The sequence below is a fragment of the Coturnix japonica genome, chromosome 6 (assembly GCF_001577835.2).
Source record: "Coturnix japonica isolate 7356 chromosome 6, Coturnix japonica 2.1, whole genome shotgun sequence".
NCBI classification, from domain to species: Eukaryota; Metazoa; Chordata; class Aves; order Galliformes; family Phasianidae; genus Coturnix; species Coturnix japonica.
In genome coordinates this window covers 9,966,040-9,991,407 of record NC_029521.1, presented here as the reverse complement: position 1 = coordinate 9,991,407, position 25,368 = coordinate 9,966,040, and the positions used below count along the sequence as shown (strand labels likewise).

The 25,368-nt window shown below is 39.3% G+C and overlaps 1 protein-coding gene across 2 annotated transcripts in view; it reads right to left on the bottom strand.

Moving 5' to 3' along the window:
- Positions 1–25,368, bottom strand: part of ZCCHC24 (zinc finger CCHC-type containing 24) — a 99,609-nt gene that overhangs the window by 6,544 nt on the left and 67,697 nt on the right. The window contains exons 3-4 of one of the 2 annotated variants that reach the window (XM_032445273.1): positions 9,355–9,519; positions 1,559–2,876 (exon numbers count right to left, since the gene is read on the bottom strand). In XM_032445273.1, the coding sequence (XP_032301164.1) occupies positions 2,736–2,876; positions 9,355–9,519 (306 nt within the window). In that variant the 3' untranslated portion in view covers positions 1,559–2,735. Of the gene's footprint in view, positions 1–1,558; positions 2,877–9,354; positions 9,520–25,368 lie in introns of those variants that run through there. The other variant, XM_015866370.2, reaches the window with a different exon arrangement.

Sequence of the window (25,368 nt, the reverse complement as noted above, 5' to 3'; positions counted from 1 at the left end):
AGAAGTTGATTCAAGGCTTTTGTCACTGTTTTTAATCTTTAGTACATGTGCTGGACGTATTTTTATGCTCAACCCAGCTTGCAGTTACAAAAGTCCAACTGTCCTGAGGAGACAAAATGTTTTCAACTCTTGGCTTCATAGTGGCATGAAGTGGCCTCACAATCTTGAATGTTGTGCCTCATAAAGGTGCTATTTACCTTGCTGTAGATAAACTAATGAAATGGGGAGTATGTTTATGTGGTTGCGCAGTAATTTATTCCCTTGGCTCCATTAACTGAGATGTCCCAAAAAGCATTAGCACCTCAAGCACGGGTATCCCACTGCCCAGAATGCCGGAAGGGTTAACAACACAGCGATTAGCTGCTGCTACAGGAAAACTGTCTTATCTATGCACAGATATCACATAGGTTAGCAAGGTCTCAATCAATATTTATGAGGCTGATGTTGTTTTTTTTTAAGTAGAGCAGATGCAAAGCTATTAATAAAAACAAGGATAAACAACAACAAAAAAAAAACCCAAACAATGAAGAACCAGAAACACAACCTCTGTTCTCAAACTGATAATTTGGATATATTGTTTAAGAACACTTGTGGAATCACAGGGTTGGCAGTATATTTAACTGCACAAAGGAACAAAGCTGCTCTCAGTTTAGTAATCCTTGCTCTTTAATTTTCTATGACATGTTAGAAGTTTTGCAATCACTGGAAAAATATTAAGTATTGTAGTAGGGACATTGCTGTTTGGAAAATCTAATCAACAGAGGTGATAGAGCTATGAGGTAGAACGTAACACTGATATGCACCGTTTGATTTATACTAACAAAATATCATAACATAATTTCTCAGCTTTCTTGGAATGTACCTGAAATATGATTTAAATGCTCAATGCCTTACCAAGATGACGACGGTGGAAGTTCTGTGGGATTGTGGTAGAGACAGTGCATGATGTGAAATCTCAGAATAAGCCATAAACTTCTCACTGTTCTTACAGGGATAGCAGACTACTGCTTATCTTTCTTGTAACAAAGAAAGGATGAAAAAAAAGGATAAAATTATGACCGTTTTCATACCTTTCCTAAATACTACAGACCTGTCTTCATCTTTAAAACCTTGAAGTATACCTGGTCCTCTGAGTTTCCTGGATATTTATTTATTTTTAAATTCTACATGTCAAACCCATCCATTTGAGTCCCAGTGAATAAGTAGTATTTAGCCTTTTGAAACTCTTTTTTTCTCTCGCAATGTTATGCTGTATGAGCTGCTCACACTATGTGGAATGGAGAGGTTTCCCAGCTTTCAGTGGTTACAACAAAGCAAGATGTACACTTTTCCTAAAAGAGGTTGTCTGCAAGTTCTTGCTGTGATCAGTTGTATTGAATTATAAGTACAACACTTGTTTGTTATGTTGCGTAGCTAGTAGAAAAAACGTATGGGAGCAATTCAATAGTGATTGCCAATGTCTTGTTACCAGTTCAGCATTCCTACCCACGGTGTGAATTTCTGAGTTTAAATCTATTTAATTTAAATCTATTTATTTAAATTCTATGTGAATTTCTGAGTTTAAATTTATTTACAGTTTAATTGCAGGTTGCTTTTCCTCTATTGGATAAGGGGTGCTTGGACCTGTATTTGTTGCAGATGAGGAAGGAAGATTTTGGATCAGAACTGTCAGTCTTGATTTTGAGACTGCAAATCAAATGCTGGTGCATTCTGGGCTTCTGACACAACAGAGAATAGTTGAATAAGCTTGTTGGGCCAGAAAAGCTGCCTTTATGCCTCTTTTACAGCCTATTCCACCAACATCTGCCCATAAATTTTCTTTAACAGTTTACATTACATAAATCTCCCTCAAAGATGATGTCCAGGTTTAGGAGCTCCAAGATTTAATTTATTCTCCATAATGGATAATTTTAGAGCTTTGAAATGTTGCACTTAAAACAGTCTATTTGACTCAGCTCTGATTGCTTCTACATGCTAGCTGTGTTCTGATTAAAGAGAAAAAAAAAATACAGCAGTTATCATGTTTATTGATATAAGCCAGATTTTTTTAATACACATGGCCTTGGGAATCATTTTTCCTGGAAATAGTGCAAAGGACATTGGGAATGTCTTGAAGCGCCAAGAGTTTTTGGACTGTTTTCAGAAACAATAGCTCTCCGTGGTTTGCTTTCCCCCTGCGTTGATTGAGCTCAGCTTTTTGGCCTGCAAAGCATTTCCATTTCAGAGATGTTATTGTTACTAGTGTGTACACAGAGGCTGGGGAGAGAGGGGTTACAAGGCAGGAAACTGGGTTTCCAAGGGTCGGCTGGAAGGAGCTGAGCTGAGCCTAGGCCTGGGTTCTGCTTCTGCTGAGGGCTGAAGCCTCAAAACGGGGCTAGGCTTGCAAAGTTTGTGCCTAAAATGAAGCCCCAGTTTATTTCTGTGTGTTTCCTGCAAGGTAAAAATCCCTGCAAGTGCTGCAGCTGTTATCCTTCCGTTCTTGTTGCTAATGTTCTAACCTTGTGGAGGCCTTTGAGACAGTAACCTTACAGAGTTGCAACTTTAATGCTATTCTAAAATGGCAGGGCATTAGATAGCTGAAGGTCTGCTGGTGATTAAGTGAGATTTCATTGGTACAGACAGTTGAAGCTGACTCAGGACCATTCTCACCAGCTTTGGAGGGTGGAGGCTGCTGAAGGGTTGTGCTGCTACACACTGTGGGGTAACTTGGGGAGCCGTCTCAATGATCCATGCAGCTAAGGAGGCTCTAATCCTCCAGTTCTGCTCCTCTGGGAGCCTAATAGCAGGGAGGTGCAGTGCACTTGGAGCAGGCCTGGGTAGAGAACAGGCTGCTTGGCTGAAGCTGAAGGACAGTGCCTTTCCTTAGAAAGAGCAGCCTGTAAAAGAGCAGAAAATCCTGCTATATTTCTCTAGGAAAGGTATTCTTTCTTCTGTTAAATGGAGAATTTAATATTTTGTTTGTTTGTTATTTAAATGCAAGTAAACAGGATTTGATGGTCTACTTTCTGTAAATACTATGGGGAAGGGCATTTCTCGATGTCCTGAGCTTTTACATCTTTTTATTTAACACTCTTTGGTTGTTGATGGCTGGAAATGACCTTCTGCAGTTGCACCAGGAAGGCATTTGATGGCAGGGACTAATGCCCATTGCCCAAGGTGAATAAAACTGAACTAAATTTAAATTGATACAGCAATTTCTGTCTTGCAAATTAACTTTAGACTGTGAAGTAATGCTTCCCCAGTCTGTGTGTACTGATTGAACTCTGTATTCCATAAATCCTTTTTTTCAAAATAAAGAAAAAAGCATAGTCAAAATGACTCGTATATATAAAGTCTTAGGTGTTAGTGGAAACATCACTAGGACATCTTTGATGGAAATTGTTCTTAGTGGAAGCAAAATGGGTGCTTTTTATTCTATTTAGAAGATTGATTTTTTTTTTTCCACTTTAGGTTGGAACAGTTTGATTGTATCACATGTATACAAATCATATCAAAATTTAAGCACAAGAAAACAAGTATAAGTAAATTTCTGGACTCATCACCTCTGATCTTAATGGAGCAAATGAGATAAGTAGATGACAAGTTAGATGTATTTAAGAGTTGATTCTACAGTTACAGGTGGCAGGGTACTGATAAGGGGCAAGTCTTCAGGATCCTTAGTTCCTATGCTTCTCTCAAAGCACAAAAACTATCAAGAACTTGTACGTTTTTAGTACAATAAAAGATTATGTGCTGGGGGAAAGGATTAAATGCAGTATGTTTTCTTGTGTGGCAGAGTTCTGCTTTCCTGCTGGTATGGCATGAACAAGGCCTTCAGTTGTGGCTGTGGAACAAAAAGACTGTGCTGAGAAGGCTGCAGATCCATGGCATGAAGATGCAAGAGCAGGCAGCTGCTGTCAGCAGCATGCCTCTGGAACAGGCCAGATAGGAATGAAAGAGAGCCACCTGAGCTGAAAAGCAGAAATCTCTCTGAGGTTCAGAGGAGCAGCAGTCTGGGATGACCTGTTTTCTCACTGCTGGGGCACACAAGGGTAGAAATGCAATGATTCCTCTCCAGCTGCTGGAGAGGGATTAAATCCAAACAGGAGAGATCATGCTTGCAGGCCTCAATCTGCTTACTTGTGTGTTGGGCTTCAGAGTGATCAGAGCCATTCCTCCCCAAGCTGAGGGAAGAAAAACTGCACCTGGATAGGGGAATTATGATGGAATCACTGCATTGCCTGTGGAAGTAATAGCTTGGATAACATGAAGAATGTATTTACATACCAAATTATTTTCAGTCTAGTGATAAATTCCTGACAGCTGGAAGTAAGTCATGTCCAAGAGGACAAGTCAGTCACCAGATGGCTGGTTCTACACCAGTGCAACAGCTGTCATCACAAACAGCCCTGCAGTCAGCCACAAAGTCAGAGGAGAAACCCTGATAAGAGGCCAGCCAGGAAACAGGCACAGATGCTGCTGCTAGAGCGGTCAGGGGAAGAAAATGAAAATTCAGAGCTTGGCGTCTGGGCTGATACATTGCCAAGAACACTGGTAAAGGCTAAAAGGACTGGCTCCATGGTGGAGCAATACAATGAGGAGAACAAACAACTATGGAATTCAAATTTCTTGAAATAATAAGAAGTAGAATTAAGTTCCATCTGAAGCTTTTTTCTTTTTTTTTTTTTTCTCCTTTGTTTTGTTTGTTTAGTGTAGATAATGTGACTAGGCAGGAAATCTCTTTCGAAAGAGGAATCCAGTAACTTGGTCTGGGCAGTTCTTTGCTCTCCTGTTTCTCAGCAAAGCTTGAACTCAACAGGCCTCAAAGTCTTGGGAATTCCTCTAAGTATTTCCACCAGGAACTTAGTCATGAAAACAAAAATGCATGCAGTTTTCTAGAAACAGCTGGAGCAGTTTTGCAGCTCAGGTGTGAAAGCCACCTGTTTTTTCCACTCTTAATTAGTTGGTATTGAGGCAGCAGAGGTGCAAGTCAGGCTGTTTTGTTACTACTTGTTATGCATGCTCTGCCATCCCTCTCAAACACAAAGATTTAGAACTGTATTTATAGAGCACTCCGAAGTATATACACAGCTGTAAAATTGCTGAGGAGACTTTTCCTGCCGCAGAGAGATTAAAAGCTCATTCTCACAGATAGGGTATGTGGAATAAGAGAACAGAGCTGAAGAGGCTTTCCTTGTGGGGAATTGGCATAGGCTCTTTTAACTCCAGGAAAAAGCCTCCAGGAACAAAGAGCAGGTGGAAGGGAAGTGTTGCTGCTCTCATCTCCAGGGACCATCTAGTGAAAGGTATGCATAGGTAATCAACATTTTAGTGTAGCTGTAGAAGCCATTCACAGATCCAGCATATGTTCTTGAATGGCTACCCCAGAGGTATCCATTGAATATTCTTATCTGCAGTTAAACGGAATTTAGGCTCAAACTATCCCTTGTGAATACGCTATAAACAAGCCCTACAGGACACAGATGGGGTAAAGCATCTGAGTAAGATGAAATAAAGAGATGAAGATGATGACTAGAAAAAGGGCAAGCCTGGGAATTGACTGAGCTTCTAATTCACAATAGTATATCAAGCAATCAGTAATTCAAAAAATTTAAATTTTTTCTCCTAAATTGGACAAAAGCATCCTGATCTCCAATAGTCAGGGTTGATATTAAAAACAAACAAAAAACCAAACAAAAAACCACATGGTGGCCCATTCAGCTACTGAATAGATTATACAGATTTTGGTCTACTGGATGAGATAGGGGAGAAACTTAAAGGTGTTCATTTGGCAACACTGAAGGATGGCGAAGTATCTTTGGAGAGGGTTGCTGTGTCTTCTCCTGGACCACACCTTCTGTGGGAACTCTCTTCTGCCTAGGATGGTGTGTGAAATGGAGGATGTAGATCTGACCTGGTAGAAGTTCTTATGACAGAATCATTGTGCCAACTCTTTCATGCAATACACATGTACAGAAATGGAGATGCTGTAATATGCCCTCACCCAGGAAATGTGACAACTGAATATTTTTAGAAGTGGTCTGGACTGCTTACACTTAGGTAATTTTTGTAATTCTGAAGGCCTTTGTAACTTAGCATAAGATTAGTCAGTGTTGAGGAAATAACAATGATTAGCATCTGCCAACAAAATGGCCCTCTTCTAATAATGTAAGGATATTATTGTGACTTAACAGATGGAGGCAGAAAAAAAAAAAAGAAGTTGTTTACCAAATGGTAGGGTAAGGAGTAAGAAAAGGATGCTGAGTTAAAATACATTGCAGAGAGGGGTAAATTGCCCAGATTGTTTTGGAGAAGAAATAATTTATTTTGCTAGAAGTAACACTGTCTGAAGTAGAATGGAGGTTAAACTTCTGACTGGATTTTATCTGGATTATGTTAATTTAAATTAAAAAATATATACATACTAATATCATGTAGTATGGTTACTGCAGTGAAAGAACAGACATTACAGAACAGCGGTATCAATTTCTTTCTTGAATGGAATTTTATCTGTACAGGTACTGAGTGTAAAAACTGCTTCTAGGGAGAGACAGTGTCTTTATTATATTAAGCTGAAAAAAATGTTCATTGGAAGATCCAGACGTGTGGAAGTACTGTTGAAGTCCTTATAATAAAGTCATTAAGAGCACAGAATTAACTAAGAACTTCCACTGATGCACTGAGAGGGGAAGAAAAATGTTTGCTCAGCATAATGCGTAGGAACTCTGTGCATGAATGAGAACTCTGGTATATGTCAGCAGAATAATCTAAAGATCTTGGTTTCAGATTTGGAATCAGAGTGGTGTTAACCTAGAGATAGAAGGGTGAGGGAGGGGCCAATCTCATCATCTAAACTGTCCACCAGGAACAGAGGTATTCATTAATTTGGCCATTAGTTCATCCTACAGCAGAAATAGTCCTGTGTTATTTAAGTGAATTAATAACCCCACAAAAAAATATCATCTAGGAGTGAATTAACTGCGTCAAGTCTAAAGCAAATTCTCTGTCACAGACATGTCAGATTTCAAAAACTCTAATTTATATTGCTTCAAGGCACTAGGTATTATAGACTGATATTTTAGCTGGATATGGAAATGCAGAGTTACCATAGAAATTGAGCCAAACTTGCCTTTAGAATTAGATGAATATGCACACGTATAAAAGGAAGAAATAGAGTTGATTAAATTTTCCTGAGTGGGATAATGTTAATAAGCTTGTTTCTGTCTCCATTGCTGCTTGTTGCAGTGAATTTCAGTACTACTGTCTTTTCATAATAATAAAATCACAATATTACTCAGGATTATTTTTTTACTAACACACTTCCTCTCCCCAAAATCACATGAAATTGTATGAAGTGTTCTTTATGAGCCCAGGGAAAGTTTATTGTATTTTACAGGCACTTAGCTGGCTAATGAGTCACCTAAGTCTTCCAATGGGATTTCCTTTTCACCTATTGCAAGTACTTCCAAATAATCCATCTGTCATTTGAGCATGGGTTATGAGTGGGGAGCAAGTAACCTGACCCATGCAGAGCTCTATTTATTGATAAAATTCAGCTTGGATGAACTGCATCTGAAGCAAATTACACCTCCCAAACTCTTAAAATAATTCCTGCTTATTTCATCCACAACAATTTACAGCAATATTGCAAAATCACACCTAAATTTTTTCCATAATGCTTCTTGCATTTTCTCAGTATCAGCCATCTTGAAGAAAACTGTTGTGTGGCTTAAGACAGATGCACTCACAGGTATCTCCCTTTGTGACTGTACTGAAATTAGCAGCATTAAGTCGTAGATGTTGCTCCAGTAGCAGTTGTGGTTGTAGAATGGTTCTTTAGAAGAGAGCCTGCAATGGTATCTTTCTGGCAATGCAAAGCAAGCTTTCACAGAATAACAGAATTGTAGGGGTTGGAAGAGACCTCCAGAGAACACTGAGTCCGACCTCCCTTCAAAGCAGGCCTCCTACAACAAGCTGCACAGGTAGGCATCTAGGAGGGTCTTGAATATCTCCAAAGAAGGAGAATCCAAAACCCACCTGGACAGTTTGTTCCAGTGCTTACTGTGAAGAAGTTCCTTCACAGATTGGTGTGGAACTTCCTATGTTCCAGTTTATGGTCAGTTCCCCTTGTCCTGTCCTTATAGACTGGTGAAAAGAGGTTGGCCATGTCTCTTTGACACCCACACTTACAATATTTATTAATGTTAATAAGATCACCTCTCAGTCATCATTTCTCAAGGCTGAGCACAACCACTTTGCTCAGACTTTCCTTCTAGGGGAGATGCTCTACATACGTTGTGGTATATATTGGCTATCTATTTATTTATTTATTTATTTATTTTTGTGGAGTTGCCAAAAATTATTTTCTGCATGAAAATCCAACTTTAACAAAATCAATCTGTAGTCTTGTTTGTCAATAAAATGAGGAGTATGAGCTTAGTTGGTCTAAGCAATTGATCTGTCTCCCATTAGCTACCACTGTATTAGATGATGGTTTGCAAGAATTGTTTGTACCCCATCAGAACTGTGTACACTGGGAAGACTGACTGTACTGTGAGTCTTCCCATTGTAAGTTTCAAAAATACAGGGGGCTGGGAATGCAGGGTATTACAGATGCAGCTGCACTCTACAGGGGGCAGGAAGGAAGGCTATGGCTGGCAGCATTGCAGATATAGATTTCTTACTAGAACTTCTACTTACACGTGACTGTTTCGGCTTATTAAGAGACTTTCGTATGAAGTTCCTAGCTCGGGCACCACCAAGTACTATGGAAAAGAACAACTGTCTTTTTATACAGGCTGCCTTGCTTTACTGTTTAACTAAGTTATTTGGTAAAAGTCCTCTTAATATTTCTATTTTACTGCTAGTGCTACATATTTACAAATCCACACCTCCCTATCCAAGTCCATTCTTAGTAAATGGATGAACAAAAGAATTATGCTTTGGAAATAACTTCACTGACACCAGTGCAATAAAACAGCAAATTGGTGTAAACACGAAGGGAGTCAGAAGTATCAGGAGACCTATTGCTGCTGCTGAACTTGTTCTCTCTATTACCTAATGGCTCCATCTCAGGTTATATGACCACAAAGTCTGTTTTTATGATAATGATGACTCAAGATTTTGTTTTGGAGGTACTGTTACTGAAAGGGTATTCAGATTTTGCAAAGCTGGAGGTAGTTCACTTCCCCTGGACTCTGAGAACTGCAGCTCATTTGTGAAAGGTTGTGTTTTCTATTTTAATATTATATTAATTTTATTCTGTGGCATGCTGTAGTCCATGCCAAGTCTTGTTTAGGTCATAGGCATGCTTTGCAAATTTAAGAGAGTTCCAAGTTCCAAGACTGTATGCCACCAGGCTGATTCTTCTCCTACCTGTTTGTGAGGATAAACGTTAATGTGGCACTTGATGCACTCTTGTCCCATGTTAGCCCAGGAGTTTCCACTCATCCATTTTCTCTTGCATTTGGGGCACTTATATTCACCGAAGCAGCGTTTCTTGCCCTGGTACGGTGTCAGACCTTCACCCTTGGGACGAGCCTAAAAAAACCCAAAAAATGAGCAGCAATGAGTGATCAATGCACATTAGAGAAAGAGCAGAAAAACAAGGTCTTTGTGTAGGAAACTATGAGCAAAAGATACTGGAAACTGGCAGCATGAAGGTCACATCTTAATGAATAGTTTGTATGTTGAATCTCAAGTTTAAGTTCAAAGAGGTACTTCTGAGAAGTACACAAAAATTGAAGAGCACTTGCAACACTTCTGGCACTGAACTCAGCATTTAGAATTTTTTTGTGCACTTTTTTGCAATTAATATTTTTGATATGAATTTCATTACAATCAAATCATATATTGAAAAAGTATTGTTGTGATTATATATAGCATCTGGAGAAGTAGCTCAGTAGGCTTTTGTAGCTAGGTCCTTATCATCCCCAAGGGAAGCTTTCAGTAAGAAAGCTTTGCAAGTAAGAAGTATAGAGGTATGTGTTGCTATACATAGCAGCCAAACTGAGGTTGAGCATGAAGGGAAGATATGATTTTGATTAAAGGAAATCATTAATTTCATGAACTTCATTAGGATTTCTGCTCACTGTAAACAGTGTTTCACTGATCTTTTGTTTTGAAGGAAACAGGAAAGGATTTCCAAATGTAATAAACTGCCATGATGTCAAAATATTATATGTTGCCTAAAGAAATCCTGTTTACCCAGGGAAGCTGTTAGAGTTGGCAGTGACCTTACGTAAATAGCTTTTATTTTTTTTGAAACAATCAAAACATGTCGTATTCAACAGAAATGTAACAATATACATAATAATGCTAATACTTTAAGGTGATGGTGAGTATTGTATACAGCTGTCCTGAGAAGAGCTGTATGCATGAAGCTCTTTTCCCAGAGACTCTAGCAGATGTTGAAATGCTGCCCACATATTCACTCTATTTTGTTTATTGTTGCCTAGAGGGAGAGACTTCCCCTGTGCTATGGCAGGATGGTACGATCACCTATCAAAGGATGCTTTGTTATTTGTTCATATGTCATGCTGCTGGGGCATTTTGTGTTGTTTTTTTTTTTAAAGTTCCCAGATTAAGTTTACAAAAGTTAAATGGCCCATCACGTTGGGAAAGGGGTTGTTTTGTTTTGGAAGCTTGTACGATTTCTCAGTGTGTAGGTCCAAATTGCTTTTTATGTGAAAACACGGCTTGGAAAAGCAGGTGGTTGGCAGAAGACCTGAGCTTGGCAGGCACACTGGGACTCCAGGTCCCATGGCTGGTAGTGTTCACTGTGCTACCTCCAGTGTAGCTCGTGGGAACAGAGCATCAAGCACTGAATCCTGCACCCTGGCAAATGGGAGACAAGCAGGGGGTACCCCAAACCTTCTCTGGTATGCTGGGCCTATTTTTATTTTTATTTTTATTTTTATTTTTATTTTATTTTTATTTTTATTTTTTTTCAGTGTCAGTGAACAACATTTTCTGCCTTTTTGTGTGTGTGTGCGTGTGTGTGTGCGCACTTATTCTTCAGCATAATTACTCCTCAAAAAATCAAATGTGGAAGTACAAACAGAGAAACACTTCTAATATTTTTTCGTGATCTGATGTGCTGCTGTAAGTGTTCTGGCTCATAGTGAAGATGAAGCTTATGCTAAGACATGCAGTAGTATGGCACAAATAAGTGTTCAGTATAGTGGGAAACATTTGGACTTCCATGCCTAAATGACTGCTGGCAGGCATCCAGGGTTTAATCCTCCAATCCATGGTGTGCCTTGATAAAGATGGAGATTGCAATTGAATGTAGGGCAGGAAAATGTCAATTTATGGAGCCATCCTTATTCAGGACACTTAATTTGGCACTGCCTCTGAGGAATTTGTTGCACAGCTCAAGTCAGTGTAAGAAGGAGCCACATGCTCTCTTCATTTACAAGTTCTCATGGAACTGAATAGGAGCCCAGTGTACAGAGAGCTCTCACGATTGTGAGATGTTTCCCCTCCTCCTGAGGTGTCACGGATTGCTTTGTTTGTAGTTTTGACTGAGGCTATGCTATTGAACAGTGGAAGAGAGTCGTTTCCAATTCTCAGTTTCAGCGACACAGTACTTAAACTCTTCTTGCAGTCAGAGCTGGGAAGGCAGCCTCATTACCCCTACTAAGTAGCAGTCCTTTCAGAAAAAGTACAGGTCACTGAGCATGTTATTTCCAAAAGCAATAGTCTCCAATAGACTTTGGAGACAGAGCATGTCTGAGAAGTCCTACACATGTTTATAAACAGTATTAGAACTTAACGCTCCCACTGCAGTATGCTATGCCAACCATAAACAGCATTAAAACATCAGATTCCCCAGGTAATAGGTTAGCTAGCCATGTTTTGCAGGCAGGATGCAGGATGGGATGGACAGGTTTCTGCAGCTGAGGCAGATAGCTGCAGAGACAGAGCAGAGATGCTGTGCCCTCCCAAACTCATCAAAGGGCACTGGAGGTGCTAGTCTGTGATATCCTCTGTGTGTATAGATGAACACCAGCAATGGAGGCTTGCCAGATTAGAAGTCACTTTTGTGACTTGCTCAGTCGGTGGGAAGCAGAACCAGGAAAAGTAGGCAGGAGAGGGAACCCAGAGGTAATTTCCTGTTATAATTGCTTAACTAAACTTCTGGTTTATTTTTACTTTAACGTTTCAGCTGTCACACCTTCCTCCTCATTCAGTGACTTTAATTAGTTTGCTGGCAAACTACAAGCTTCTCTGTAGGTGTTTCCCTATTCAGTTTTATGGATGTTTATACTTTGCCCTAACAAATTTTATTTTCTTTCTCATATCCTCAGTTTCCCAGACTATGCCTGACAGGGAATTTAGATTCTCAAACAAACAAACAAATTTTCTCTAGCAAGAAATGTCATTTGGAATCATTGAAAGCAGTGAAAACAACCCTCCAACTCCCTCTACCCTTCAGGTCCAAACAAAACAAATGTCACAGTTTCTGGTGGAAGGCACAACCTGAATGATACACAAATGGTCTGAGAGCTCTAGACCTGAGAGGTTTTCTTAGTGTCTGTGGCTTCACCAGTAACGTTGCTGAATTGAGCAAATAGGAACAAGGCACAAAACGAAGGCAGTCTTGGGCCAGTCTCAGTAATGCGGGAATTCTGTCTGTCCTCAAATTTGGGAAGCACAGTAGATCTTGCGGAAGCCCTTCTAAGGCACTCTGTCCACGGCAACCAGAAAAACAAAAAGGTCTTGCCTTTATGCTCATTAGATAGAGATGTATTACCTTAATCTTCTAGAAAAAAAGGGCCAGAACAAATGATAGCACCTCTGCAGCTTTAACTAAGTATGTACCTGGTGCATGAGCTTGCCTCAGTGAGATTTAACCAATGTATAAAGCCAGCATTTTTTTTCTTTGTGGCACAGCAGTGAAAATTACTTCAGTGTTCCATCTTTTACTGACACCCAACTACCTCTATTTTTCATCTTCCTCCTTTCTTCAGCCAAAACCACAAATTGGCTATAATAAGATTTTAAAACTGTTGAAGTTGAGCTTTTCTGTTGGTAACTGGCCAGCTGAGCTCTCACACAACCTATTGGATTGTGCATCCCATAGAGGAATCTGCCAAATCACTTGGCAGTGATGGCCATAATAAAGGACTCTGCTTTCCCCAGACAGTTCTCTCCAAATATCAGTTTGCAGAGTCAGCAAAAACCAAAACAAAACAAAATCTGCACATGTCCAGCTTAGAACTAGACTCATTATAAACAACAGCTTGCAGAGATTTCCTTCAAAGTGAAATGGAGAGGTTCGGTTTGTTTAATACTCTTCTTCCCTTCATCATCCCCTGGGTTTGTGTTGCACAGCTGAAAGATGTACAATGCAGGAGGACAATGAAGTCAGCATGACACTGGTAGGTGGGTCCCCTTCCTAGAAGAACATTCTAAGTATCTGCTTATAAGGATGCAGAAAAGCAAGAACAGAAAACAATAGCTTGATGCACTGCCTTCTCCCAAGTGATTTGCAGGAGTGTGAGGGTTGGAGCTGTATTTTGAAACATGAGCTTTCTGACACTCAATTTTAAATCAGCAAAACTAGGAGACAGCATTTCTAAAGTATTTCTAGCGCTCATATTTTACATTGCTCTGCCGACAATTCTGGGAAACATAAAATGATAATGGTAAAGGATACTCCAAATGTTCAGTCATAAAAGGAAAGTGCTACAACTAATTTGACATATGGAGTATCTTGGCCCTCTGCTTCTGTAGAGCACTGAAAAAGTTGCTTCAGTACTCTGACCTTACTCATCTTTGTGAGGGCTGTGTAGGTAATGAAGATATGCTTGATTACCTATGGAAGTCTTCAGCAGAAGTAATGCCAAAGTGACACAAAATGAATCTATCTAATGAATAATCAGCATTATTTCTTGGTCTTCACAATAATTCAGATTTGAAATTCAGGATGAAAGCTGGACTGATGCAGAGGCTGTGAGTTTAGGAAATGAGTTGTAATATAGCTGCTCTATAATCCATTTTGTTGGTGCATAATATTGCTGATGTGTGGCACTGGAGACTTCTGAGGTATTTAATTATTGTAGCTACATCTTTAATTAGTATGTACAATATGGGAAAAGGATTTGGGTGATACAGAAACCAAATTAATTCTTTGTTTCAACCTTCTTGTTCCTGGTATAATTTGGACGTTATTGATATGATGAGAACTGGCAGGTTAAAGGGGGACTCTTCATTACAGCATTACTATTAAAAGCTTCTATTTAATTAATGAAACAATAGCTTTTATGGAGTTTCTAGAAATAACAGATATCCAAGCTAAGGACTTATGACAAATAAAATACATGACTGAAAAATAAACTTGCAAACTTGTTTGTATAATCTAACAAATGAGGTTAGTATGTATTTTGCCTAGGATTTTCCTAGGGGTTTGACACAAGGCCTGTTACTATATCATATTGTGACTGGGAGGCTGTTATATAGCTCCTGCCATCACTGGCATAATCAGTTATTTATACCACTGCATTCATAGAAACAGGCTCATCCTTTGCTGCAGTCAGAATTTACCTGTTATTATCACTAATCTGAAATCTCTTGCATGCACATCAGTACTGCTCTTAAGATCCAGTCAAGATGGGAGGTAGCTTTGTACTGAGGTTCTTTATAATAAAACAATTACAGTCATCATCTGATAAAATTAGTAGGATTTTTTGCCATTCCTTCTCTAAGGCAGTATGCTTACTGTCTCCTCCTTGCTCACTGCCAGTGTGCTGAGCTGGGGAAGAGGGGATGGTGAGCTGCTGATGCCTGAGCCCAAAAGAAACACAAAATTAGAAAGGGGACCAGACTGTTTAGGCTATGTGTCTGCCTATTTGCTGCTACAAGGGTCACCAAATACTGTGCCCTTGTTAGTAGTATATTCTACCTTTGTAGAAAATGTTTTCACAGCTTACTGTGTATACTCATGTTTCTACTTTATTTCATCTGCATACCTGTATCTCTATTAAGCATAATCTCAGTCCTCTGTTTTTTTGGTTCTGGTACACCTAGAATCATTTAGGCTCATCACATCCCTAACACCTTCTCCTCTCCAGACAGAGTGTCTGCCAGCTGAGAGAGACATATTAAGCTATTTTGGTCATCTTTTCTGGCAATATTCCCTCTTCATTAATGATGTTTTTTTCTAGGATGTTATTCCATGAAATCAGTGTCTTTCTGTCAGGGTGGTGTTTAGAATGAAGTGCAGTTCCCCAGGAATAGAGCATTAAGAGACACAAGTTTGTACAGCATGCAGACAAAAATAACATTCATTCTTATTTGACTTGAACAAGTATCCTACTACAAACATTTTCATTCGCTAAGCCTTACATGTTGGGGAAAACATTTTAAAATATATTATTCAAGCTGTTTTGATAAACTTTTAACATGTATATTTTGAAATGGCATGAGACCAATTTTATGTTTGTCATTTTAGTACATGAGTATGTGGTGTCTTCTGGTAGCTTTGGAAAATCGGTGTTGTCAATATATCGCCAGTTCTGATCTCATTCCCAAAATGACAATTCAAGGGTAATATTTGGCAATACTTGTTACTAATAACATACACAATGATGATTAAAGCAATAGGCCTGGTTTTCATGGACATGCTAATCAGCGTTTAAAAATCCAAGAAGCCAGACTGGCAAACATTTAAATCAAAATCCTGTTATGCATTTTTTTCAGAATACTAGCCATGCTTTTAGACAAATTCTTTCTTCTGTTACAAAATGCCTAGTTGAGCTGATTATTGGAACCATCCTTGGGCTAAAGATGCATAATACTCTTTTATTTAAGTCAGTTGGAAGCACAATACCTGCAGAACTGCCAACTGATACTTATCTGATCTGTCAATTACCAAACACTGAATGATCATATACATACAGAACAGATGATACTGTGGATTTCAGTTCATGTAATCAGCATGTGCCTCAGTACTTCCTTTATGGCATGGAGAGGACATTTTGCAGTTCCCCAGCTTTCTGTATTTTTTGTGACACTGTATGATCACTTTCTATGTAGGCTGCTCTGGAAGTAATGCCTCCTATTTATTTTCACAGAAACTACAACAGATACAAAGAGCATGACAACACTTTTGATAGAACAAATTCTCAGCTACAAAACATTGGTTTTCAGCATAGTTACCATCATTAGCTATGTGTTTTTGCCAGAAATGAACAAAATCCTCCACGCCACGCTCAGAAAATTATGCACCAGCGGAGGTGACCCACTGCCACCAATGCTGAAATGCACCACCCACCACTTTGCTGTACTCACATCCACTATTCAGCAAGCATCAATGAATGTCAATAGGTGCCATTTTTTTTTTTCACATGGAGGAATTCAATGACACACCTTTGCTTCATACACACTTCCATGTCAGATGCCATTCTCTGACTGCTTTTCTGATGCCATTTGTCACACAGCAACAAAATGTAGTGGAATGTTGGTGAGGAGGTTCAGCCTCTACTACCATATCACCAGAATCTCCCTCTGATATTGTGGGTCAACATCATAAAATAGGAGGCATTATATTTGGAGCAGCCCTTGTACTACATATGGTGCTGGAGCATATATAAATGCTTCTATAACATACTATGCAAACAATGCAATACTCTTGTGCAATCTTTTTAATAGAAGAACTTCAGGGTTTATAGTTACTACACATAAGTTTTATGTGTAGATGAATCCTCTTTGTGGAATCTTAAAAACTAAATCTCCCACTGCATTCATAATTATAAGTAACTACAGAATTTTTTTTTGCTAAACATTCACATGGATTTTGTATGCTTTAGAATTTCAAACTCAGCTATGTAATGTATTAAAAACAGAGCAACAGGCAACTATGACATGTTTGGTGCATTTGGTAAAGTTTAAGAGCTGTGGATCTCAGCTAACCCTGCACCAGTCTTCCACCGAGGAAGGCTGCAAATAATAATCACTGTTAATTGTACCTCCAGGACTTATTTTACCTGTGCATGTTACTCTTCGCTTGTTGAATGACTGTGGAAGATCTCCCAAACTGACTATCTGTACTTGCAACCAACCACAGCTTTAATATATTAGTTCCTTTGGGACCTAGAAAACAGTGGAATTACTTGAGCATGTAAATAGCTGCTTAGTGAATCTACTATTGAAACTACTGCATAACTAACTCAGATCCTAGAATTTCAAGAATAGGGAAAAAATAGATCTCTGGATCTTATGTGTATGAAGATAACAGTCAAAATGTGAACCAAATGTTAACATACACGAGGAAGCAAACATACTGGAAAGAATTCTCTTAGGGTATGGTGTCAGCTTTGGTGAAAAGTAGTTTTTCTTGAATGTATCAATGAAATAAAAAGAATTTTTAAAGGGCTGAGGCTAGAAAATGGAAATCAGTATTGCCTGAGTCTCTGCTTTATAATTTTTGTATGTCATATAGAAAATGAAATTTGCATATCAAATCAGGCATGTGGAAGAGTTAAAATTGCACTCGCATGCTGGGATGCAATGAGGTGCTTCTTCTCAGTGTTACAAGACTGTATTCTTCCAAACAGCCTGAGATAAAAGGAAGTGGTTGAAATCTCTCTTTCCCCTTTTCTGATACAAAATTGGCCATGTTGAATTAATTATGAAAAAACTAGGAATGTATTCATTTTAATAGTTTCCTGATGCGTGGACTCTTTTGTCCCTCTTCCTCTGTTGCTTGAAAACATATAACAGCAATACCCTCCTGCTCCTCACTTCCTCCCTCCCCTTTTCCTCTGCTAACATACTATGTTAAATATGTTAGCATTTTTTTTCAGTAGTTGAAATCAGAGTTTTGGAGCAGTAAGAGTCACACCCTTGCAATTATCAGATTTAACTTTTTTTTTAAGCAAAGGCCAGGACTTATTCTTTTGTTCATGTAGAAGCTGTTTAATTGATCCACCTTGGATAGTTTCATGTGGGTTTTGGATTTCTCCCAAGGCTAATGTGGCACAGCTGGGGCACTGTTCTAATGATGAGCTGACTACCTTCTGTCCTTAAAAAAAGCAATGGTGTAGCTATAGTAGCTCCTTTGCCTCTCCTTATAGGTTGTGGGATCCTTCGTGAGGCAAAACAGAGAGGAAGACAGATGTCACTAGAGGTAATTTCATTTTTATTTATGGTAGGTGCTTTTGAAGCCCTGTTCAAAATGAGGGTGCTTTATGCTTCATAAGTGTTCTGAGGTGTTCTTATGTAAAGCCTTTGCCTGAAGAGAATATTTGGACTGAATTATGCCAGTGCAATGAAGCTGTAGCTCTCCTTTAGACCTTGTAGTGATATTGTCCAGCTAAAAACAATGGGTGACCAGACTCCTTTGAGTCTAGGTTAGTGTGCTACTACTTGGTAGAAGAAAATTTTCAAAACAGGATCTGAACAAGGGCATTTTCCTAGTTATGTTGTGACCATGTTCAGCTACTTCCTGTTTCATACTTCATCTGAGAATGAGACTTTTTCATGTAAAACTACTTGCAGAATGAATGCAAACTTTACTATGAGTGAAAGCTGTGCAGGACTCATAACTGCAGACTTGGCAACTCTGCTGTTTAGTTCCTTGGCAAACATGTTTCGTCCTTATTCTTTATGAAGTAATGTAGCCTAATCTTATACTAGAGTGGCTTAATGTAGCTTTAGTGTGAATTTAAACAGGGGAGTAGAGAAGGACCTGTTTTAGTAGTTAAGAGAACTGTAGGTACTGATGAGAGGCAGTTTCCTCTGCTGTTATGACTGTAAAATATTGCTGTGTGACTATCCATTTCTTTGGGTGCCTTTATTTTGCAAATCTGGTAGCGTTGTGGCTTTCCTCTGTTGGTCTGCAAAGTACTTGGGAGGGGCTTTAATACCACAGAGATTCTGAGAGGTAACCTCATCTTGGAAAACTGCAACCTTTTGCTGGTTCATTAGAAACAAAGTTAGCTGATCTCCAGGGATGTTAGGAGAGATGACTGCTTTTTTCCTCTGAGGCAGAATGATTTGTAGAACTCAGATGAAGTTAATTACAATACATTATGGAGCTACAGTAAATAATGAATTTATTTCAACCAGAAGCTTTGCCATTATTCATAAATCTAAAAATAACATGAACTTCTTTGTCCAGTTTCCAAACAAAACTGTATCATCCAAAAACATTACCTGTTTTACTTCTAACAAATTCATAGCCCACAAAGGTGAATCTGATATGACAGATACTAAAATATCCTGTAGAGAAATTTTAAATAAGTGTATGAAGTTCCTATTCAATTTCATGAATAATCGCTGTCCTGGGCAGTGGCAGAAGAATGAGCGCTCTGCTCCCTGTAGACTGGGCTGGGGTACGCAGGGGAAGGTTTTACACTGGGAGAATACATGGGGCAGAGAGGAGAAAGAGAAGTAGAGAATATTTTAATTCAGTGCTCTTGAACAATGCACTGTAAAATGAGATTAGTATTTTTACCACTCAGGAAGCTGCTTACTTTGCCATGGTTTGTCTTTACACAACTTGTTGTGCCCTCTGGACTGATAACACTCTTGTCTTTTCTCATACCCTTCATATGCGTACGAATCATAACAATAATGGAAATTTTTTAAGTCTGAATTAGAAATGCTTTTGCTCCTGTAAAATTTTTATCTCTTCAAAACAACTCTTGGAAAGCAGAGGAAATATTGTTAAGATGATAAGAACAAGTTTCAGTGGAAAGGATGTTTCTAGAAGAACTCTGCCTTCTTCCTTCCTACTGCTCTGAAAGGGACAGACTCTTTTTAACTACCCAGCAAATCCTGAAGGATTTGGGACCTGGTGCATGGCATGCTCTGCACCTACATAAGAGTGGGCGTAGATAAAGTAAGAAAAATCCAGTGGGAGAGCTAGAGTCATGAGGAAAAGAATGCAATCTTGTGGTTAAGGCGCAAGCCTGGGCCTCTGTAAGCCTGGGTTTAATTTCTGGCTTGACTATAGGCTCTCTGCAAGTTTGCAGACAAGTAACTTGATCTTTGTGTTTCAATTCTTCATCTAGAGTACGGACAGTACTAGCATAGTTCATGCTGTGCGAGTATAATTAATGTTTTTTGCTACAACAGTGAACAGAAATCTGAGTTACACTAGTCTCAGTTTGGGTTTAGAGCAAAGACTGACATAGGCCTGTTACAACTGAACCTGACCTCATATCCTGAGCCTTTTTTTTTTTTTTTTTTAAAGTTCTGCTCAACAGATGTTTTCTCTTTCATCTATTTTGTTTTCCTTACAACCAGCTTGGTTAATATAGTTAGAAATGATATTTTCTGTTAACTGCATGCAACATCTCCTCTGATGCATCACTTTTATGAGTAAACAGTAACTACATGGCAGAAGTTAAGGCAAGTTACTACAAGGATTTCTAGCTAGGAAATTCTTCATGCAAAAGTTAAAATATGTAACATTTTTAGAAATCTTCCTGTTGCAATAAAAGCAATGGTCTGCACCACATCTAACCTCCCCACCCTAAAATAGTGCAGCAGAGGCTCGCAGGACACTAACTTGCTGAGCTGACTGTGGCCTGTCCTTCCCCAGCTTGAAATACCATAGCAAGAGTGTCATTGCTTGTAGCTGGAATGGGCCTTTTGCTTGAAATGTTAAGAAACAGGGAAAGGAAATAAAGACCAGATGAGCAACCACCCTCCCTTTCTCCACCTCAGCCCCCTTCCCTCCACCTTCCCTCCCCACCATGCTGTCATCCCTAAGATGACATGCAGAAGCACAAGCTGAATCTGTTGGCCTGCTTTAAATTACAGCATACTTCTTGACTCTGGAAAAAGACTATGCATGCCCAAATGTGAAACAAGGTTTCAGCTGCTGATATCTAAACTGCATAATTATTTATCGTGCTTTATAAATAATGTGAAATAGACTTCTCTCTGTTGTTGCAATGTCTTTCCTCTAGAAATATTTTGCCCTATTACTTGAGCACGTTGCACAGAATGTAGTCTTAGCAACCCATCTCTTCTGCCTGCAGAGTCTGTGTGGAAGCCTGTATGCCTCAAGATCCCACAAATCCCAGCTACTGGATCTACTTTGTGTGTATGGCACCACTTGGGAGCCTCACTTGCTTCCTCATTTGCTTTGGATTCTGCACACATGCAGCTGCCTGGGAAGAAGTCCTTACTTGTGTTCTCTTCTATTGTAGGCTCAGTCTCTCTGTTATGACATAGCAGGTTTTTACCCTAACTTTTAAGAGCCATTTAAGAATGTTTAAGAGCCATTTGGATGTGGTGCTCAGGGATATGATTTAGCAGAGGGTTTTTAGAGTTAGGGTTCTATGCTTAGGCTGTGGTTGGACTTGATGATCTTCAAGATCCTTTCCAGCCTGGGTAATTCTATGATTCTAACTTGAAGGAATTGGATAAGCCTCAGTTTCAATCATAATGTTTTTCAGAGAAAGCTTACAGGCATATACACCTATGCTTTAGATGATCCAATGGGCAACATTCTTTGGTGTGAAGATTGTAATTATACCATACACATCTGCATCTCTTCATTTCTTCCACCCTTCCCAATCCATCTTGTTTCTGCAGTTGTGTTTGCTTTTTCCACTGTGCTCCTTTGATGATTTTTCCACTATATGCAAAACTAGCTTGAATCATCAAAACAAAATAATTACCAAACTGCACTGACTGTTGATAAGCATTGTTAACCATTCTGTGATGGTCATAGCTGATGCTAGTAGATTTCATAGAATCACAAGTTTGGAAAGGACTGACAAGATCATCCAGTCCAACCATCCTCCCATTTCCGTAGCCACAACAAACCACTAGACCAGATCTTGTAGCTCCTCATCCAGACGCCTCTTGAACACTCTCAGGGACAGCGACTTTACCACTTCCCTGGGCAGCCATTTCAGGACATGACCACTCTCTGAGAGAAAGAGTTCCTTTTTATGTCTAGCGTAAACCTCTTCTCTGGTGGTACATGAGCTGTGAGCATTTTAGTAAAAGTTTTATGAACAGGAGCTGGGGAAATCACTTCCTTCTGCAATATCTGACTTGGTCACATGCATAAATATGAGAAACCTTGGAATTGAGGAAGAATGGCCCAAAATCAATATGTATACTGTTAGTATTCTGAATGTAGTTCCAGCTGATAACTGCTGCCTTTAAATACTTCATTTGGAAAAGTAGTTCTAACCAGAAGGTAGTCAGAATAGTGTAACAAAACAGTAAATGATAAGGTTTTCATCCCTATTTCCTTTAATACAAGGAGATGAAATTTCTGTTATGCTTTTTTATATTCACTGGCCATTTTCTTATAACTTCTTTAAAAAGCAGAACTATTCTACCTTTTGCAACCTTGTATTTCTACTCTGGCCTCAAACAGCTTCTTTCCTATATTTAAATGTTTTATTGTCTGACACTCATGAACAGCATTTCCTTATCATGAGTGTCTAAAATCTCACTTCCTGAAAGTCACTGCTTTCCTGTCTGAGTACAGAGAAGTTGTTATCATAAGGATCTAATGCTGAATCACTCTAGTGTTGGCAGTGATGTTGGTTATGCCCCAGATGTGTTGCTAGCAACTGGTTAATGGGCAGCTGAGCCAAAATAGGGGAGCAGCCTGAGGACAACTGGTGGATCCATACTTCTTTGACATCCACAGACCTCAAACAGCAACAGGAGATGGGAAGGGAGGTGAATGGATCCTTCAAAATAATTACACTTTCTCCTCAGAAGTTAATGTAGAATTGTGGTGTCACTCTCTACACAGATGCATTTTTGTTCTACAAGTAATGTTTGTCAGAAGTAAAGCTGGTTAGGAGTAGCACAAGTTATTTCACCATGCATGCACAGAATGTACCTCCCCCCATTGCTATCCATAAGATGACAATAAATTAGTTATTTTTTTGTTGTTATTGAGAACGTTGGTGACCAGCAGCAGAACGTACTTATTTGAAATTCTTATGTCCTTAGAATATGATACTTAAAAGTAAGAGCTGATCTTTGTTTCTATCTCCATGCAAGTGCTTCATAGTGGAGGAAAAAGAAAGGTCATTATTTTGGTCAAGAAAAATGAACAGGGTCCCTGACTACAGTATCTTTTTACTCTTCATCCTTATTTAAAGCAAACAACATCAATAAGAGTGAGAATTCACTACGCATTCTAGTTTAAAATCTATACTTCCTTGTGCATAGTTCTAGCCCCAGTAAGTACTCCACTATATTTTATGTTTTGACCAATTCAGGCATGGGGAAGTAAACCTAATTGATGCTGATTTACTGTGGTTGGCTTGTTGCTAACTGCGCAGAGTAATGTCTTTGGAAGAAAGTGGATTTGGTGTGTCTCTGTTATTCCTGATCTGTTTCCTCCCTCCCTTTAGACTCGCTTCTACAGTTCAGCAGTGCCTTTAGATAGCAGATTAGCAGAAGGAAAAAGGAAAGATAGCACTATTCAAAACAAATTCGTTACTGGAGCACAATTTGTGTCATCAGGAAGTTAAAAATTGTTCTGAGACCATACCAAGTCCTAAAGGGGTGACTTTTGGGCTAGACTTTCCCCATATTCCAGATCTTGACAGCTATAACTTTCAGGAACTTCTCATCCTTTCAGATCCAGAAGCAAACCTCACCATAGCTCCTAGCAAGTAAATACAATTTTTTCAAGGAAAAAAAAAAAAAGTATGCATTGCAGCACTGAGTATATCTTTTAGTAGTGAACAAAATGTGCCAGAAAGCACATGAAGGACAGTTGCAGTGTTCTGCTTCCCTTAATGTTCTGGGAGTGTTTTTTTCCTAAGGTGCTAGTTCTATTTTAAAGATTCTCCACACTGCCCTTTTCAGACTACTTTTGTCAGGGCAGACAGTTTTAATACCCATAGGCAAGTGAAGTGAAAAGCTCATTATCAAACAATAAAAAGGATTAATACATGCTCTAATAAAAACCTTATGAAAGGAGAGGATCCACCAAAGGACTGTAGGGCACAGAATGTGTGACAAGGCTTTGTCCTGTGATCGGTACTTTCATGAGAACGTGTCTGTTACCAAGGCTATCTTCAAATTCCCTGAAGTGTAAAGTAGTCTTCCCAACACAGGCAGTAAACAGTCCACTGCAAAACATCTGTACTTGGTACTGTCTCTCTCTATTGTTAGCTTAAGTCTAAGAAACTATTCATTTTTGAAAGGGTATTGTGCAAGAGGAATCTGGTATAAAATGCTTGCCGTAGTATTTGTCTTGGAAGGCCATAGGAGAGGTGGGATGAAGATGTGTGGAGGGGTGGCAGACAATTCTTTCTCCTTTTTGCTTCATTTTCCCCTTTATTTTACCCCATAGTGAAATGCCAGCCTTAAAACAGAGGGAGAAGATCTTGGAGGGGAAGAAAAATTCAAAGGCAGTGAGAAACATTACTAGTATTATTATTATTATTATTATTATTTTCCACATTAAGGTATTCCTCTTTGTTACATAAAATTATTTTAGCAGTTAATGATAGAAAGGAAAAAAAAAAAACCTAAAACATTATGGAATGACAAAAATAGAAGAGGAATAGCAACAAGTGCATCCCACCTGTCCTACTATAAGGTCTCTGAATCTAAGGGTGTTTTCTTCCCCAGCCAAGGAGTGTCATGAAAGCTGTGCTGTTTTGGTAAGTCTCCGATTCAGATGTTTGCACAGAGACTGGCACAGCCACAAATGTTTTCTAGTCCCTCGATTTATTTATTTTTCCCAGTCTTTCCAAGGACCAGTTAATTTTATCCTCTCTGGGCACTGTAGTGGGACATTCAGTTCAGTGTGTGTCTAGCAAAGAGAGGCTCATTATTTTTCACAGACTTGAAACAAACCCTTGATTTTAAAATGCGACAAAAGCAGAAGCAAGTGCCCCTTTCCGGTGCCTTGGGATGAGCCAGCATGCGGGTTCCTCGCTCCATGATCCCCAGTGCAGCTGTCCTTTTGTGCTCTGGGACACAAGGGAAAGAGCTCAGGAAGAAGCAGTCAGGCTGACAGGTGTGCCATGGTACAAGGACTTGGCGGGGTAGGCCACACATCTCCATACACACGGGTCTTGTATTTGATTTCCTCAGTGGCCGTCAAGGCACAAGCAATCTCATCATGCAGCCTCCCTTTCTGCACTGTCTCCTGGCCAGCTTTGGCCAGAATAATCTCCTTTCTCATTATTCCGTAACACTGGTATTTGTCAAGTTGATGGGAACAATGAGAGCATTCATTTAGCCAGGAGACAGGCTAAAGGGGGTCAGGAAAAACCCTTCAAGGGGAAAGAAATAGTTCTGTCAAACTTTGAACTCCACTGGAGCTCCATTTGTCTTGAGGTTTGACTGGGTGGGAGACAGACTGCCTTGTCCTGGCTGTCTTCATCTAGGGTCACAGGGCAAACTCAGGTTTTATTTTGTGGATTTTGTTTT